General features: G+C 36.0%; 1 protein-coding gene across 4 annotated transcripts in view; it reads right to left on the bottom strand.

The window, feature by feature from the left end:
* Positions 1 to 19,821, bottom strand: part of LOC111512424 (juvenile hormone esterase) — a 90,793-nt gene that overhangs the window by 39,343 nt on the left and 31,629 nt on the right. For all 4 annotated transcript variants that reach the window (XM_074175330.1, XM_074175332.1, XM_074175331.1 and 1 more), the window contains 2 exons: positions 14,802 to 14,986; positions 8,872 to 9,064 (listed from right to left, as the gene is read on the bottom strand). In XM_074175330.1, coding sequence (XP_074031431.1) covers positions 8,872 to 9,064; positions 14,802 to 14,986 — 378 coding nt within the window. The remainder of the gene's footprint in view (positions 1 to 8,871; positions 9,065 to 14,801; positions 14,987 to 19,821) is intronic.

The following is a 19,821-nucleotide window of genomic DNA, read 5'->3' on the forward strand; positions in this document are numbered from 1 at the left end:
TTCATGACGAAGAATTTCAAGAACGAAGTTTTAATGATGAACGAGAACGAGAATGTTTCCTGCTCATTCATCAAACTCAAACAACTGTTCATGCAGCTGCAGTTTCGTAAGAAGGTATCATCTTTCCCTCCAACCGATTTCCTGGAGTCTTTGAAGTCCACTAGATACTCGTTAGGACAACAAGAGGATTGTTCCGAATTCTTGGGGTTCTTGTTGAATACTCTTCGTGAGCAAAACAATAGCAAAATCAATACTCCCAGCCGCTCTGGACTGAATGATTCCGTACAATCCATCTCGTCTAGTGTTTGTAAATCTTTTACTGGAAAAATCCTCACTTGTTTACTTTGTGGTAAATGTTCAAGAAGTACTGAAAAATTATGTGAATTTCTGGAACTTCATCTAGCTTTTCCTAATACGACTAATTATTTACCAGTCCGTGCAAAGCTTATTGTTAAATCATCTGAAAATGGAATTTTTAACAGGTGATGATCAACTGTATTGGCATACATGCGCCAAACTAACTGACTGTTATAAGGAAACAAGTATAGCTGAGGCACCAGTCAATCTAATAATAACACTGATGATATTCAAACAAGACTCAACCTCTAACGGAAGCAAGAAACTCTTTGGAAGGTTCGAAATAGATGAACATTTCAACCTAGCAGACCACTGTTATAATATTCATGCAGTCATTGTTCACTGTGGTTCTGGCGTTGAATGTGGTCATTATTACGCCTTGGTCAAAGAAGAAACGGACTGGTTTAAGTTTGACGATAGTCGTGTCACGAAGTGTTCTGGCGATGCATTGAGCCTCTGGAGACACCCTACATTTTGTTTTATGAGAGAGAGGACATTGTTAGATCAAGATCTTCAGATGATGTGGTGCTGCAGGTTTTTCCGGGTTTTCCTGCAGCTGAAAAAGCAAATGCGCCACTGGAATCAATGAAGTCGCCCCGGAGCGCCAATTAATTTTTATTGTTGTATTTATTTCATTTTTAATGTCATAAATTATAAACTGTATTTGAAAATTCTAAAGGTGTTTTCACGTTCGAAGGAATAGAAAATTTATCCTCGTGCATATCAACAGCACATTCAAATTCAGTTTTCTCCCACTCATAAGGAATACTTGATCGTTTTTGTTTTTTGCTGGTTTGGCACTATTCTGCTTTGATTTTGAAATGTTACGCTTGGTACGATTATCAGTTACAGGTACACTGGCAAGAGTATCGATGACAGTATGAGCTGCAGGGAGATCTACGTTAGCAGTTCTAGTATTCGGAGAAGTAGGAACCTCTGTTTCATTGTAAATTGAAGTTGTTGCAGTAGATGGTACATGATCGATATAAATTAGAATCTGATCAAGATTTTCCGAGGTGATAATGAATGGATTTTCTTCGTTTTGGTCCAAAACCATATCTGATACATCGAAATTATTCGATGGTTCCAGATTCTCACCATTGTCATTTGATATGTCGGCTAACAAATGTGCAACTTCCTCGGGTAATGAAGGTGCATCTGAGGAATCATCATCGAGAAAATCCTCGAATTCTTCTCCTCTATCCGAAACCTCGGACTCTGACTCGCTTTCTGGGATAAGCGCCAAAGATAATATTTTACTGGTTCTAGACGGAAAATACGCCATCTGAAAAAATTTCTAGTTGTGTACCATCTCACAAAAACTATGATATAAATTGACAAAGTTAATCGTAATTTACATTCTTACCTTATTGGAGGATCGGGCGATGTTAATTACAATTTACGCACTTCTTTCATATTCAAAATCAATTAGAAAATAACAAAATCACTTCAATTGAAGTATCACTGACGAACATATATACCTTAGAGAATGTTTCAAATGAATTTCAGAGTTTTTCCGACAGCAGAACTGAATTAATTTTTCACAAGGTCATAGGCCAACCTATGAAAACCACAAAATGATTGGGTGACATGGCGGACGGTTCATGTAAATGAATATAAATTCATCTAGTCAGTAGTAGATGGCAGCAGATGTTCAAAAATTATCAACTGATGTGTATTCAAGTTAACATTATCAAGGTCAATGGTGATTTTGTAGAAAATTTCCTTATTTTGATTTATGAAATCCATGTTAACTACAGTTAACAGAATCAAGAAGAGGATTAATGAATAATCATGATGACGTGTTGAATTTTTTATTTAAAATGAGAGATGACCAAGATCAAAGTCGATTAAGAAGTAGCTGCAAATGATTCATTGGATATTGAAGCCGATGATTTGCGTGAAGAAATCGTGTCGTGTCAGTCTTTTTCCAAAAAGTTTAAAAAGAATGTAAAAATTCTTGAATTTATATATTTAAACAATTTGGCAGCTTTTTGCCCTAGCATCACCATAGCATTACGAATTCTGCCAGTTACCGTAGCAAGCGCGAAAAGATCCTTTTCTAAATTAAAACTAATAAAAAATTACCTGAACTCAACAATGAGCCAGGAAAGATTAACAAATTTAGCAAAAATATCCACAAGGAGGCCATATTGGACCATATAGACATATACGATATTATTAAGGATTTCGCAGACAGAAAAGGGAGAAGAATGGAAATAATATACATATTTTTTAGACTTTTCTTATGTTTTTTAAACATACATACTCAATAGTTGAATCAGTATTATTAGAAAAGTCAACTATTTTGTTATTAATATCTGAGTATACAATTAGATATAACATCATGAATGAAGTATGTATAAATTCAATTCATGTTTTATTTTTCGGAGTAATTGGAAGGCGGAAGCTAACTGGTTTTACCAGGAAAGATTAACCAGGAAAGATTAACAAATTTAGCAAAAATATCCACAAGGAGGCCATATTGGACCATATAGACATATACGATATTATTAAGGATTTTGCAGACAGAAAAGGGAGAAGAATGGAAATAATATACATATTTTTTAGACTTTTCTTATGTTTTTTAAACATACATACTCAATAGTTGAATCAGTATTATTAGAAAAGTCAACTATTTTGTTATTAATATCTGAGTATACAATTAGATATAACATCATGAATGAAGTATGTATAAATTCAATTCATGTTTTATTTTTCGGAGTAATTGGAAGGCGGAAGCTAACTGGTTTTACCTATTTGGGAAAATATTATCTAAGTATATAAAACTGGAGAACATTTCTTTCAGTCGAAATTAACAAATAATAAAAAAACATAAGTCTAAACATGAAGATTCATGAAAGAAAGAGGCGCTTCAAAGGTTTCGCACACAGGCGCTGTGGGGGGTCGGCGCGGTCCTACATTTCAGACCTTTTAAGTTAAGTGTTCAAGTTAAGTGATGTCTATACACTGGTCGATGCTGGAATGCGCTTCCATTTCAGAAATGTCTGTAGTTCTAACATTGCCGTACGATGCTGCCAATGTTTTACATTTCTATTCATTTTAGTCATCAGTTCATCGTTGATGGATGATATTGCTGATACTATTATATTTTGAGAAATGTTTTTGGCTTTCTATTACTCCTTCTTGGTACAAAAGAATGTGGAAATCTTCCAAAGGAAGGAAAGAAGCAATCAATTTGATAAAAGTAAGTCCAATCAAAGATGTATCATGTTAAGAAGTAACTTTCAGACACAAACTAGAAGAAAAAACCCTCTTGAAACATTTACTTTCATATAGACATCCGATGTTTCGCTGTAAGGCACTTGCCTTATCAGTTCTACAGTATCAAACCTAGATAACATTATGAAAGAAAACACTCGATTATTTCATGAAATTATGATTTTATGTCACGGGATGAGATTGATCTACTCATGTCATCGATGACATCATAATGACAATCATTCGCTTATTTAATTGAATCTCACATTTTTTTGTATCAAGATGGAGAAGTAGAAAGCCAAAACCTTTTTTTTTAAAAAGTAACCTATTCTAAAAATACACCCCTTTCAATTTGAACAAGCTTTCTTTGGCTGGGATTTAATCAAATAATCAAATGTAACGTCTTACTATGTCACCGATGACATAAGTATATTGTCGCAACTCAGTTCTCGCTTGGCTATTAACGAGAGGATTTTATTCGCTGTTTCACCCATTCATTCATTCATTCAAATAATAAAAGAACTCATTTAAAACTTAATTAAATGTTTATTGTAAAAGAAACGGAAAAAATACTTTAAATAAACTCACTCTCAAATGTTAATAAGAAAAAACACATTAAAATAATCAAAAAAACTTACATAATACTGCCATCCAGCAGGATTGAAGAGAAGGAGATGTGCTGCATTTCTGATGACCCAATCGATACGTAAATGAATACTGTCTGTTGACTGTTAACTGTTAATTTTCCACGATCTTGACCTCCCTCAATATTTATAAAGAATTATACGCTGACATTGCGACTTTGATCCGGTCACTGTACTGAGGTAAAATGCACAGCATGCAATCTGTGCCAAGTTTGCATATTTGGAGATTGTTTTATATTCCATATCCTGTGATCGGATCAATTTCGATGTCTATGAACTTGAAATATCAAAAGATGGAATTCTGAATACTGAGTGTTCTTGTGTTAAAATATTGAAGTGAGGTTGGAATATCTTTCAATTCATATATTAACTCAAATGAATCTGAATCATTTCATGATTATTTTCTATATTTGACAATATCAAACTCATTACGTGACATGAAGTCATGATTTTATGAAAGGATAGAGCGTTGTTTTCTAGAATTATCATTCAGATTTGGTACTGAAGAGCTGATATAAGGCAAGTGTCTTAACTCTTTCAGGGGCAGAATTTGTCTCTCATAAATTGATCTACAGGGGCAAGGAGGTAAAAAATTCTGAACAAGCAAATTTTTCATCAAACTTATATTTGAAAATATGCATAGAGATTGAATATTAACTCCATTTCACAAGAAAAATTATATTTGAGGAAAAAATGTGGTGGTTCATTTTATGTACCACCGCCCCGAACTAAGCACTGTGATAATTTTCGAAGCATGTTTTGTTTTTTCCCAAACACAGTGGAACTTGGCATCTTGAGCACATCCAGTTAGTTCGTACTCGAGTCAATTTCGTGCTACAAAGGCCACACCGTCTCCTTGTACCATAAATTGGTTGTGTGAATCTGCTAGTCTCACATCTTTGGGAACAAATTTTTTGTGTCGCTTCACAGTTACTGGGATACGTGACGTTGTTGCTCTTGGTGGCTCCGTGATCAGATTACGTGCTATTTCGAGCCTGAAATATTTCATGGTTAGAGCTTCTAAATCGGGATTCTCTAACATTAGTTGCTTATAAATCACATAAGTGTTAACTATTGATGCATCTAGGAAATAAAAAAAAAATTCTATGCCATCATTTGTGGCTTTTCCGATTTACTTCATAAGTGGCTTTATTTTGATCAAACTTGTCGACAGAATTCATATGCTTGTTGTAATCAACGAGGAGCAACGGACAAGCGACATCTTCGGAAGTGCCGTCTTTATTTTTTCTTTTTACAGATGAAACCTGATCTGGTTTATGATGATTTGAAAGCAAATGCACACATCTCTTGTCCTTCCACTTGATTGCTAGAAGTTTTGTGTTGCTAACGTAATAATCAAATTCGCCCCTCTTCATTCTGTTATCAGGCAAAAAAGAAGGCAAATACTTTCGTGATGAATTAATTGTTCCACATGCATATACCCCTTTGGCCTGAAGACACTCTAATAATTGGACACTATTGAAATAATTATCAAAATATAGCCGATGTCCTTTGTTTTCAAGGCCTTGTACAAGAGAAAGAATAACCCTACTACCCAAATCTTTTTCAATTGAGCCTCCTGATTTGCCTGTATAAATATCAAACTCATAGCAATAACCACTCTGATCAGCCAACATCCATACTTTGTACCTCTATCTATAGGCTTTTTGGGCATATATTGCTTGAGTGTTGATCTGCCCTTGAATCTGATCATGGACTCATCAATTGAAATGTGCTCTGACAAAAAAAACAGTCCTTGAATTTTTGCGATAAATGATTCTCAGAAGGGGTCTAACTTTATATAATTTATCAAAATTTTGATCGCCGCGTTTTGGCTGTAGGCTATTGTCAGCGATGTGCAAATTTGCTAAAAGCCAACTAAATCGTTTCACGGGCATAAGACTGCTAATATAAGGGTCATTGAGTTCTTTTCGGCTTGACCAGTAGTCTGTAGCTGGGCAATTTTTTTGATACCCATTAGCAAATTTATTCCAATGAAAGTTTCAAGTTCATTCTTGTTCGTGTGACGATAGGGCTTTCCAGATTGCTGACAGTATAAATTAGTTTGAAACACCAAGGATTCGAAAAAAATATCAGTGAAGAAATTTTGAAAAATTAATACAGAATGAAAAACGCATTTCCGGGGTGGTGGTACATATTTTGGATATATCAAATTTTGCCTATCAAACTATTGATTCAGTAAAAATAGATTTCAACAATATTAAACATTAAAAAAACATGCCAAAAAAAAAAGATATCTTACCTCATAATGACAACTTTTTCTTATTTCTGCTTGAGAAAACTCAATAAAATCACAATACACCGTGTTTTCAAATAACAGATCCGTTTGAACACGAACTACCGGATTCTTCACATTTGTATCACTTTCTACAACGTCCGGCGCCATCTATGTATGAGTAGACACATGAAAGTACGGTGAAACAACAGTGGTACAAAAATCCAACCGCTGCCCTTCAAGAAATAAATATTTGAAAAGGTAGTCTATTTATTGTACCACTGCCCAAAAACAGTCACATTTTTTGTGGCTAAATTTTATACCACTGCCCCTGAAAGAGTTAAGGCGAAACATCTTATGTCTACCAGTGGGAATCACAATGTTCCATGTAGGTGAAATTTTACCTCTTTCATTTATTATATTGTGCAGGAATCTAGTGGATGATATCTGATTCAATTCCATAACGATTTTTTGGAATACAAACTGAATAAGGAAAAGTGTTTTTGGTATAGTTTAGTGTTCATAGAAAAGTATTTGTTTCAAAAGTATTTTTCTTTCGTGTGATTCAATGTTTATATGAGAGTAGACAGGTCTTTTCCTTCCTGATTGTGTCTGAAAGTTACTTCTTTGCATGATATACACATCTTTGTATAGAATTACTTTCTTGAAATTGATTGCTTCTCTCCTCTCTTTGGAAGATTCCCACATTTTTATCAAGATGAAGAAGCAGAAAGCCAAAAACTTTCTTTCCCAAAAAATTCATTATTTTTTTTAGGTTACCACCAAAAGTCTCGTAAGTTGACATTCATTGACATATGATTTTGTCAACTTTGAAAAATTATCTTTGCTAGTAATTAATAGATTCGTTCTGTTGTTCGCTATTTGAATAGTTGTACTAGGTGAAATAAATCAATATTTTTTGGGCAGGTGTTCCAAAACTAATAATCTAAGTATAAAGATATATATGGAACTTGATTTAAGGACAAATTGTAAAATATTCAATAAATAATATGAACCATAGGAAGTAACAATAGACATGAAAGAAATGAAAGGGCAATTTGAGTTCGTCAATCTATATTTATAAATGCGAGAGTCACTCACTTAACACTTGCTCGTTCATCTCTGTTTCTTCGTACTGGTAAGTCCTAGGAAGCTAAAATTTGGTATATAGTTGCTTCTCAGGTTTTATATGCGAAATGAGGATATTCAAATATTACAACTGGGGCGCCCCCTGCGGGGATAACCGGGGGCGTTAACATATGAAAATTACATTTTCATCACTGTTTCTCGGTACCGCTATATTTTCGGAGGCTAAAATTTTATATAAAGATTCGTTTTTTGATGTAGACGTACAATAAGAAAGAATTTTCGAATATTTCAACTGGGGCGCCAGCCGCAGGGGAAATTGGCGCGTTTATAAAATAAAGTTATCATTTCCTCAAATACTATTTCTTCATACCGGTATATTCTTGGAGGCTGAAATTTTTGTATGTAGGTTCGTTTTATATTGTAGATGTACAATAGAAGAGGATATTCAATTATTCCAACTGGAGAGCCCTCCGTGGGGGTGGAAGGGGAGCATTCACATATGGAACTTACCTTTTCATCACTGTTTCTACGTTCCGCTATATTTTCGGAGGCTGAAATTCTGTATGTAGGTTCGTTTTATGTTGAAGAAGTGCAAATATAAGGGATAGGTTAAATTAGGTCCAAAGTGAGTGGATCTATTCGACCCTCCTCCGCAAACAACAAGGGTTTATTGTGGCTCACACCTATTCACACTCGACCAAATAAACTCAGATTCTTAACGAAGCCGATTAGTTTGTATGGTGAGTAGTTTTTCAGGTCAGATGGTTAGAGTGCCGCTCTGCCGAACTGTAAAAACCTGATTTGGTCCCCAGCGGGGCAGGCACAAAGTATGTGCTCTGCTGTTTCATCATTTTCCAAACAGAGGCGACAGATACACACCATCTTCAGAAAGTCCGAGTCTCTGCATATGATGATTCAAATGACAGTGACCTGTAAGAAGGCCTGTTAGACATCGTAGTTCATCTCTACTGTAGTCCAACAACTGTTTGGTATCAAGCTTCGAAGAGAGAATAAACGCCTTGGAGTGAGCCAATCCTGGAAGATTCTGCCAGAAGTCCATAAATCTTCTTGCCATCCAAGTGTTCAATTTTAAATTGGCAAAGCCTAGAGCGATGCTAATGACAGGCTCTGGACTTTTGTGAAACTCCGCGAGTGATAGTTTTTAATGAACTGGCATTTTTTTCTAGACACACAAGTCATTCATGAATATTCAAATGAAATTTTTTCAACAGTATTTTGGATATACTCGTATATGTATATTTATGATAAAATTGAACAAGTACTCCTTGATATAGATCTACTGTGACAGTAGTTATCACTTACGATTCTTAAAAAAGATTCTGAATTCTTCTGAACAAAAACCTGTCAACAATGGTGCTTGGATGAAATCTCCGATTATTAGGGCTTCGTGCATGGGCTTCGTTACAGCAGCACTGGGGTTACCTCCATTTTCAATAGTAGGTGTCCAAATACTATTTCGACCTATTACTTTGGCAGTATATCTGTCATTCGGGACCTGTAGGAAAAAACTCGGTCAAATAAAATCAATCGTACAGCTATATAATTCAATACAATGATAATGATGATGACAATAATAATATTGGTATGAACTACAATCAGTTTCATCAAAGATACCAAAGAAGAGTGATAGAACATTCGTATAGATCAACTGAAAAATTATAAAAATAACGTCAAAATTAATGATAATAATAGTTCTCGCTGTCATTCTTGGCTCACAGCGCTTGATCAGGGCACATAATTCTCGGACCCAATGATCACTTACCTCACGGTGTGGAGAGTGGTCGTTGGTTGATAATGCTGGTGCGCCTTCCCGAATGTATCGGGGCTTTGGGGGATAGGATCTGACCAGCGCCTACTACGGTATAAAATAATGATAATAATAATAATTTCAATAACAATAATGATGAGGAGCATTTTTCTTTAGGGCAGTTGACCAAGCAGCTGATGAAATTGGTTTAATTTTCGACCCCGCACGAGGTGATCACAATTCTACATGACAGAATGGTACTGGATACAGCCTGTAAAGTCATCAGGAGTTCGGATCCCCTTCTCTGCATGGTCCGTGACCACTAGAGAGCAGAAATTGGAGCATTTCTCTTCAGGGCAGCTGCCCAAGCAGCTGATGAACTCGGTTTAGTTTTCGACACTGAACGAGGTAACCAGAACTCTGTCACCGAGTTGGAACCCGTTCAGCAAATTGCTCATATATAAGCAGCAGACATCACCTCACTTTGCGTCAATACAAGTATAAATCAATGCATAGGGTCTTCTCCAACATTGAAGACCTTGGTTTATAAAAGCGCCTGACTTTCGCTTTCCTCAGGTCGAGTGGGCTGAAGTCGAAAACTGAGGGATTCATCATGGCTTGCCAGGATGATGTTTTCAACACCTCACTCTACCGCAGTCACGTGACCCTATGCACTTGCTATCAGCATGTCCAACATATGCCATCTCGGCCTATATTCATCGGCATAACGTGGCCCTAGGAGTGCTTCATTACCATCTACGACCCTCTTACGGTATTGTCGAGATGTAGGTGTTGCCTACTACTATTCGTTCTCCACCCTCAGGTTCATACAAGCTAATAAGCCTGATGTAGCCCTTCTCGATCACCAGAGCAAAACAATATTTGTAGTGGAGTTTTCAGCTCCTGCCGAGACGATCACTCTGTCAAGATGGTTGTTCTGATTATTGGAGTCCTTGGTGGAATGATGTCCTCTCTACTCTCGAATCTTAAAAGCATACCGGCTTGCCGCACTGAGGAAGAAATCTTAGCCGCAAAGATGCAGAAGGCTGTCATTCTTGGCTCACTGCGCTTGCTCAAGGCACATGATTCTCGGATACAATGATCACTCACCCAACAGTGTGTGAGTGGTCATATCGGGGCTTCGGGGGATAGGGCCTGACCAGCGCGGTGTAAAAAAATCAAGTAAAGTAATGATAATGATGATAATGATAATAATATTATCCTTCGACATAACGCAGCCCTAAGAGTGCTATATTACCATCTAAGGCACTCATATGGTATTGACGAGACACAGGTGTTGCCGTATGCTTTGGGGGATATTGAATCCGTTGTGAGGAACGAGAAGTGCCAAATTTGTTGGAACTATTCGTTCCCCACCCTCAGGCTCAAACAAGCTAATAAGCCTGATGAAGTCCTTCCCGACCACCACAGCAAGACGATATTTGTCGTGGAGTGTTCAGCTCCTGGCGAGACGAATATCGTCCGAAAAGAGGAGGAAGAACGGATAACATATCGAGATTTTCTCTTCGAACTCCGCAGACTCTATCCAGACCACTATGTCAAGATGGTTATTCTGATCATTGGAGTCCTTGGTGGAATGATGCCCTCTCTACTTTCGAATCTCAAAATCATACTGGCTTGCCGCACTAAGGCAGAAATCACCGAGTTGGAAGCCGTTCAGCAAAAGGCTCGTATAAATGCCGCAGAGATAACCTCACTTCTGCGACAACACAGGGATAAGCCAACGCATAGGGTCTTCTTCAACAAAATTGAAGACATTGGTTTATCAAAGCGCCAGATTCTGTTTTCCTCAGGTCGAGTGGGCTGAAGTCGGTTCATCATGGCATGCCAGGATGTTGTCTTCAACACCTTAGTCTACCGCAGTAGCGTCATGGGTGTAGAGTGCTATATTACCATCTACGGCACTCTTGCTGTATTGACGAGACACCAGTGTTGCCCTACGCTCCGGGGGATATTGAATCCGAATTTATGGGAACCATTCGTTCCCCACCCCCAGGCTCATACAAGCTAATAAGCCTGATATAAATAAATCTGTTTGAGAATCTGTGTTTCCGTTAATCAGCTGTCGCCCCCATACGAACGACAACTCTCAGAAGTTGAGAAACTTGTGCGAGCTGAGGACTAACGAGGTCTTACCTTTTAACATGTGGTTCCTAATACGGTGTGTGTTAATACACACGTTACCTAACACCTAACTTAACCTAACACATAAGCCATGTAAATAGCAATAATCTCACGAGTCAAATCTGCTAATATGTTCCGCTGCCAGGTATTCGTCCATGACAAATTACTTTTCATGTCAATCATCATACATTCCCTATTGATAGAATTTGTTCAATGTATAATAAATACACAAAGATTCTTAGGTTTGGTATCTTCCACATATTCGAAACTTAAATCTAACCTAAGAGAGGTTATCAATTCCTAATTCTGCTGACGAGTGTGAACGAACCCCTACGATTCCCTGCATTCATATCAATTCACTTGGTTTTTTTGTATTGACGTTATTTTCATTACTAGTTCTATTTTTGTAATATGATAGTCCTATTTTATCTTTTTCTGTTTTTTTTTGTATAGTCAAAAATTGTACTTGTAGCTACATATTACTAGGCTCTGCTTGTTTGTTTCGGGATAAATAAATGAATAATCTCGTTATTGTTGTTGTCCTGACGAAGATGTGCAACTACATCAGCTTATGCCGCGCGGAAAGGTGAAGCGATGGTTTTCATTTGGAAGATTCGTCGCAAATACCTCCCTAAATATGAAAAGCTGTAATTAATTTCATTTGGTCGGGACGACCACCGATAGACAGGCTTCGGAGTACTAGCTCCTCGTCAATACCGGAGGGTACCGGGATAATCGGATGGTTCATTCCGTCTAAATATCCCAAACAAACAAAATTATTTCCAACTAGTCATAAGCTCTATCTGCAGTTGAGTCGTTAGGGTGTACCACTGCGTAGACAAAGTCCGGAAACAACTCCACAAACACATACTCATAAACATATTGCGGAGAGCTGCATACGATATGCTCAAGTGTACGTAAAACCACCTCACCCTTGCCTCTCATGTGAACCTATGACATTATAGGCACGTGTGGCAGATACCCGACGGAAAAATAACAACCATCAGGGTCATATCATGCAATCAATAATATCACCAGAACAACAAATATACTGAGATATAAACTCACACATACGAAACCTAAAAATATAGAAGAAAGTACAAAAAATGTATTTCATATGGTGAAAGTTATATTGGTGAAACTTCAAGACATCGAGTTGAATGGAACCAATACGAAAATGTAATAAACTCCACTTTAAGAGACGTAAGCTCAGAGAATCAGTATATATTCTGATATCTGCAGAGAAGTGTATTCCGAACAGCTCCTCAGAAATGGATTGTATTTGGATACCCGTTAAATAAAGAAATGAATAATGGCGAAGATGCAACAGACTAATATGAGAAAACACGTTAGAATAAGTATCTGTATATCTCCATTTTTTATAGACAAAACTATTGAATACAAGTGACTGATAAACAGAAAGTTTTCTTTATGCGAAAATACTTTGAATTCACGCATTAACTCATCGGCGTGAACTGAAAAATTGACCGTTTCTACACCTGTACGAAGTTACCAATTATAATTTTTTTTAGATTATGAGAAGTGAAAATCCCCCAAAAATCGATAAAACCTCTGATTTCCTCTACAAAGAATAGTCTTTATCTTTTTCAGTCAGAGTCAAAAAGATAATCTAAGTTATAATTGATGTCACCAAACGAAATACATATTTCATTTCACTTTCGACTTCCTGTAATTTCTTTCAGAATAACTTCAGTAACTTCATATTCGAGTATATAATTATAGTCAACGTGAAATACGTCAATCTCAATGTTTTCATGTTGAACTTTCTGTACTAAAACATATTCATTATGTTATCTGTAGGAAAGACAATTCTTTTAAAAGGGAACCCATAAAAGCAAAAGTAAAAATGAGAAAAAACTTAGTCAGAAATATAGAAAATAATAAATAAAATAAGATAATTTGTAGTTGTTGATACTTAACGAACTGAAAGAGGTAAACCGTAAACTCGATTTTTTCTTTCTCAGAGAAAACATTCTAGAATTTAATGAATTGCATTTTATTTCTCCGTTGTCGTCGGAATCATTTCAACCACATCTACATGAGTTATAATTGTATCCTCTAATAACCCTTCATTGTCTTTTCCTTCATGTTCTCGTTTTGATTATGTCGGAACTATAGATCGAATTTGTGGTATGCAGATATATAAATGAAAAACTGAATTGAACAAATGTGATCTGATCGAGATTCGAACTGTGTGTGTCCCTGTGTGTGTTTCTTGTGCTTAGCAATGCAATGTTTCACCGATATATTATTTTCCGCACCCACAAAGTATCTGGTAAATGCAATTCTTGAAAACGCTGTCCGTATTAGGTGACCTGGTTTTCGTGAGATTGCTACGGATAGTGTTTCCAGATCTGAAGCACTGATCTGTACTTTTCGATAATCCTCTGATGTAGGAAAGTGCAAGCACTGATTGTGACGGCTTCTCTTCCTTGCAATACTCTTGCTATCTTTCAGCCAAAGTCTGTTTCTCCATCGCTTTGGAGTAGCCATTCCGTTGAAGGTCATTTTTGATGATGTCTAGTTCCTTTTCGAAACCTTCCTTCGTATTGCAGAGCCCGAAAGCACGGTCTACTAGAGTTTCGATGATTCTTCTTTTAGTCGATTGATGGTGGTTGGAGTCGTGGTTCAGATACTGTCCCCTGTGAGTGAGTTTTCGGTATACAGATATTTCCCACTTGTCGGTCCTCTTCACTAATACGTCTCAGAATGGCAATTCGTTGTGGACTTTCTTCTTGATTGTGAAAGTGATGAAAGGTCTCACGCTTTTGATGTGTTTCAGGAAGGCGTCTAGTTTAGTATTCCCATGGTTCCATATTATGCAGGTGTCGTCAACGTATCTCAACCAGACTTGAGGTTTCTTGTTGGCTTCTTCAATGGCCAGAGTCTGCAAAGTCTGTAAAGAATTCGTCCTTCAATCGGAAATAACATATCTCAGAGGAATTAGTGCAGTCATCAACCGAAAATGATTGTGAATACCAACAATCGAAACGTCGTGAAGTATCTTGGCTTGGAATATCTTAATTTTTAATTTGTTCGATTTTTTGTTCAATTGTTCTATTTTTTTTTACTTGTATTTTATTTCACTGTAATTTTATTTCACTGTAATTTTATTTCAGGGTTTTTTTGCTTAATATAATTGTTACTTGTAGCTCTTCTTTTGTATTTTTGATTTGTATCGGTTCTTTCAGGTATTTCAAATCATTTTATATATTATCAGACAATGGAAGTCTGAACTAATGAAATTCATCATGAAACCTTATCAATCAGCTTCAAACAATCAGTTATACTTGTTTTTCATCACATTTGGTATACTTACATCAGCCTCTGATATACGTATAGCTGGAGTTTTCAGCAGTAAATCAAGAAGGTCTTCTGATCTGTTTGATTTGAAAGTTGAATCTAGAACCTTCCCCATTGAAAAAGCAAAATGTCTTGGATCATCTTGTATGGCTACCGGCGACAAAGGCGAACCACTTTCCAATATAAATCCTTGGATTTTACCTAAACATTATTGAATTCAATGATTTTCATAATAACACTATTCCAATTCAGTTTTACAACTATTTGAAAGGGGCCGTGGTGTGCACCATTTCAATGTGCACAGTGAAAAGAAATCTAATGAAAACAATTTTGCTGAATACTAAAACTGAAGCATTTTATATCATTACGCGTTTCTCTGTCCAAGATAGCTTCATCAGTTCAGTTACCTTCTGATGAAGCAAAATGCGAGTCGAGAAGAACATGTTCTAGTTCTGTTTTTAATATACCTTCTTCACGTCAGAAGTTTTGATTCTAGCTATCTAGTTCATCGATAGACACATTGAAGTTTTGGGAAAGAAAGTTTTTGGCTTTCTATTACTCCATCTTGCCAAAAACTTTCTTCCCCAAAAATTATTCACTCCTTAAAATATAACCCCTTCAATTCACATTGATATTATCATTTCAATTATGAAGTTTCACTTCCATATTAAATTGAAAGTGAAATGAGTATATCTTTTACTCCATCGAATGGATAATATACCCATATTGAATGAATCATTACCTAACCAGAAAGAAAACTGAAAAATGAATACTTTTGGTGGAGAAGTTTTTGGCTTTCTACTTCTCCATCAATTAAGGAGGAAAAGATAACTACAATAAAAAATGTTCATGAAGATATGTTGTAATAGCTACATATCTTTACAAGTATTTTTACATAACATTGAATTTCACGCAGAGAAAATTTTTTTCGGAACAACTACTTTCATATACACATTGAATTACACGAAAAGTATTTTTCTCATACAATTTTTACTACGAACATTTGTTATGGAATTAAAACAGATATCATTCATACCAGTGAGACACAATGTGAAAGATTATTGATATAAAATGTCATTTATATGGAACACAATCATGTTCAATGCTGTACTTCGAAGTTTCTGGACGAGACATTTGTTTTATCAATTCATCATCACCGTTTCGGATGTTATAACAAGATGAATCACTCATTTCTTCCATATTATTACGACATTAGTAGATCACAGCCGTTTCTGGGCCTCCCCCCACCATTATGACGTATTAATAATTCCTTTTTTCGTTTAGTAAAACTAAGGCGATGTGACCTTGAAGTGTCTGGTGCATGGATCATTCAGAATTTTTTTTCGTATGAGATTTTGTGTGTGCGACATAATGACGTAATTACATTTTGTTGGTGTGTGTGTGTGTGTGTGTGAGAATGCACGCTACAGAGTTTATCATGTGTGTGTCTGTGTACAAACATACGTCTGCATACTTCAAATATCCTCCAAGTGATGAATGTTCCATCGATGTGAGCCCTCCAAATTAGTAGTGGTGTGACGTCACAGCAGCAACCGTTTAAGAGAGCAAGATGTTTACTCCACGACGTGTGGCTAAGTAATGCGTATTCATCGGTGTGCCCCCACCTCTCTCGATGCGGTGAAGGCTGTGACGTAACGCATCGCTCTACCTCAGCAGCAACCGTTCAACGGTAGGAGAGCTAGATGTGCACTCCACGGCGTGTGGCTGAGTAATGCATATTCATCGGTGCCGCGCAGGCGGCGAGGACTGTGTTAGCGTCTATTCTCTACGATGGCGCAACGACCGCTGTCTGTTCGTATCGACTTCTGTTAACGCGTCCAGCTGAGAGGTGGGATTGGATGATCCATCAGGCATCTCTAGTGGGTAACAACTAGCAATGTGAACGTTTTGAAATGTAGCACGGTTTCATGGTGGGGATGACTCGCCCTGTTTGAGACGAAAGAAATGCCTGGCACACTATAAAATCAGTAGTCGAATATATCTGCAGCAGTTAGCAATTGGTAGAGTGCTATTCAGTCCGTAATAGGAGGAAGACAGTGAGTGTATTTTTCTGTTGGAAATTGTTTATATTTTCATACATATTTTCATTATGTCCGTTTCAAAAGTAGACTTACATAAAATAAATAATTTGATTGTACAGGAGGTTGAAATACTACAGCAAAAGGGCTTTTCATCATTGCCAATTGATGGATTGTTACATAATCAAGAATATGTCAACTTATTCTACAAGGTTTGGTAAATCAATTTCATTAAGTTTGAAAGATGTAAGCAATAATAAATTATTTAAAACATGGCTACCGAAACGTATTTCGTTGAAATTCAATGATGATGATATAACTTGTATCAACTCATCGAGTGGTAAATATACGATGGTGTATTTAGGTCAGAGCCCACAAAGTTCTGCTGGCATGAAAACGCGATCTCTAGTCAAATTCAATATGATTGAATAATAGTAATTATTTATAGTGAATTTCTTTTTGTTTCGATAATATTCATATATTAGATGATTTAGATGATAATTATATGGAAATATAAATATTACTAACTTAGTTGAATACACTTACTTTATGACTACAAGTAAAATGAGAATGTGAGTACTATATCATGGAAACAAGTTGGAGGTTGCTTATTGTTTTTTATTCGATTTCAGTTTCACCATTCAAAGATGTGGATGCAGTATGCAAGACAAGATTCCCACAAGATCGATGTTGTGGATCTCAAATCATCGGTTCAACATTTGTCGACTGAATTGAAGGTGTTGGGTGATGGAGCCAACCATGCAAGCATTTATGATATGAGTATGCAATGATGAAAAACAAATAGAATTCTGTCTTCGTGATGCTGAGAGCTATTAGAGTGGTGCAAGAGTTTGTAACAAATTTTTGGATGATGAATAAGAATTGTGTCAACTTTGTGAGGTTATGATTGAACTGAACCTGAGAAGATTCCTGTATAGTCTCCAACCATACTTGCCTAGAATGGATTATTCATCACTTTGAATTGAATGATGAAAATCGAGAGGAAATTGAAGATGGTCGGGAAAATGATTATGAGGAAGAAGTTATTTTAGATAGTCTTTATGTTCCTGTAAATCATAAATGATGTCAAATAAAAACTTTGTATTATTTTCATGTTTTATTTATTTAAATCCTATTATATAAAATTGAAAATGATAACAAAACAATAAATATGATATATATGAAGTAGAATTAGGAAAATATTACAATACACAATATGAGTCAGTAACAAATAAAAAAAAATTATAAAACAGTACATGATAAAGTGGAAAAATTAAATAGTATCACTAATTCAAAGAGTGTCAATATCTGCTGTGAACTGAACCATCCAATGCATTGTATGTTAAAACTGTATCATAAAACACGTACTATTTTCAAATATTATTGTATATATTATATTGCACAAAAGTACCTACTCATGATGTAAATGTCGTCAGTTCTTTGATGAAAGAACTGGTACTGATATACTTTACAAACCTTCATCAAAATGTATCCTCTCTGTGTATTTTCTTAATATGTTGATTTATTTTTATTTTGGTTGAATTTATCAGTGTTGTTATTTTTTACTTGCTAAAATATATCTAATGTAGTGAAATAAACATTTATCTACCACATATTTCATAGAAATGTGTCTATTGAAATCGATTTTATGTTGTTATTGATAATTACATACCTATGCTTTGTTATTTGAATTAATTGAATGTAATGAATAAACAAGTCGGATTGTTTGATTTTTCAAATAAGTCTTCATATAAGAAGTCTCTTGTTCAAGAAGAATAGATAATGATAATTTAGGAAAACCTAAGTTTATGTTCACCAGTTATTGGGTGACAAAGTAGCCTGGTTGCTATTTGTATTGTTCGTTTATCTATAAAAATTATCTCAACCAATAAGAAGTATACTTATTGTAATATACAAAATCTAAAGAAATAAACTTCAAACGTTCAAAACAGTCTCAAATATACTTACACAGTAGTTTGAATGGACTGCCGCCTATCAGAAAACAACTACTCCCCTGGCTAATACCACGAACGGCGTTAGATTATATCCGACAGGCGTTAGTGCAGGAATCTTCACAGAAAATTTCTCGCATATGTAGTTGGCAATACAAGTGAAAGAGTCGACCCTCAATTTTGGAACGGGCACACCTGCAGACCGGTTTCGGGCTCATTAGCCACTTGTCAGTGCGAGATAGTGACCATCATCGACCTAAAGTCAATGATATTCCAGAATTGAAAATCGGAATTCTTTCAGAGTAATTCATTCCTCTTCCTAAGTTGAAGCGAACAACAAAATGTTACCAACTGTGAAGATTTCTGCACTGACGCCTTTTGGATATAATCCAATGCCCGTCGTGGTATTAGCCAGGGGAGTAGTTATTTTCTGATAGGCGTCAGCTCATTCAACCTACCGTGTAGGTATATTCGAGACTGGCTTGAACGTTTCAAGTTTATTTCTTTATATTTGTGTTTAGGCATGTATATATTTAAGGAAAATTAATTTAAGTTTCGGCAACGCAGCTCTCGATTTGATAGAATAAATCTACTTAGTTTAGTAGTTTGGTTTAGAAATTAGAAATATTCGGAACGGCTGGATCGGAAAAGAAATAGGATACGCGCGGGTGATTTTATTGTATAGACTAATGTGTGTATTGTTCTTCGGTCAAATAAGTTTTGTTCAACACTGCTTCTCCTAAAACTCCTTGATCCCTCTCTACTTTGCCATAATAGTTTCCCTGAAGCAGTTTGGATCCAACAGCAAAAAACGAGAAAGGGGTAAGTCTCAATCCTGGGTTTATTTAACCATCACCGAGTTATCATTTCGTGTATTCTGTGTTTTGAGTTTATCATATCTATTACAGAACATAACATTTGGTCCTATTCGAGTCGGATTGGTGGTTAGAAAAACTTGGATTGTTTTTTCTTTTCTCGAATCGTTTAGCAGTATGAAAAGTGGAAGTAGTAGTCAATCTAATAGTAATAGCGGCAATATTGAATT

The sequence above is a fragment of the Leptinotarsa decemlineata genome, unplaced genomic scaffold (genome assembly GCF_025532065.1).
Source record: "Leptinotarsa decemlineata unplaced genomic scaffold, Ldec_3_MD MMD2_tig00001019_RagTag_RagTag, whole genome shotgun sequence".
Taxonomy (NCBI): Eukaryota; Metazoa; Arthropoda; class Insecta; order Coleoptera; family Chrysomelidae; genus Leptinotarsa; species Leptinotarsa decemlineata.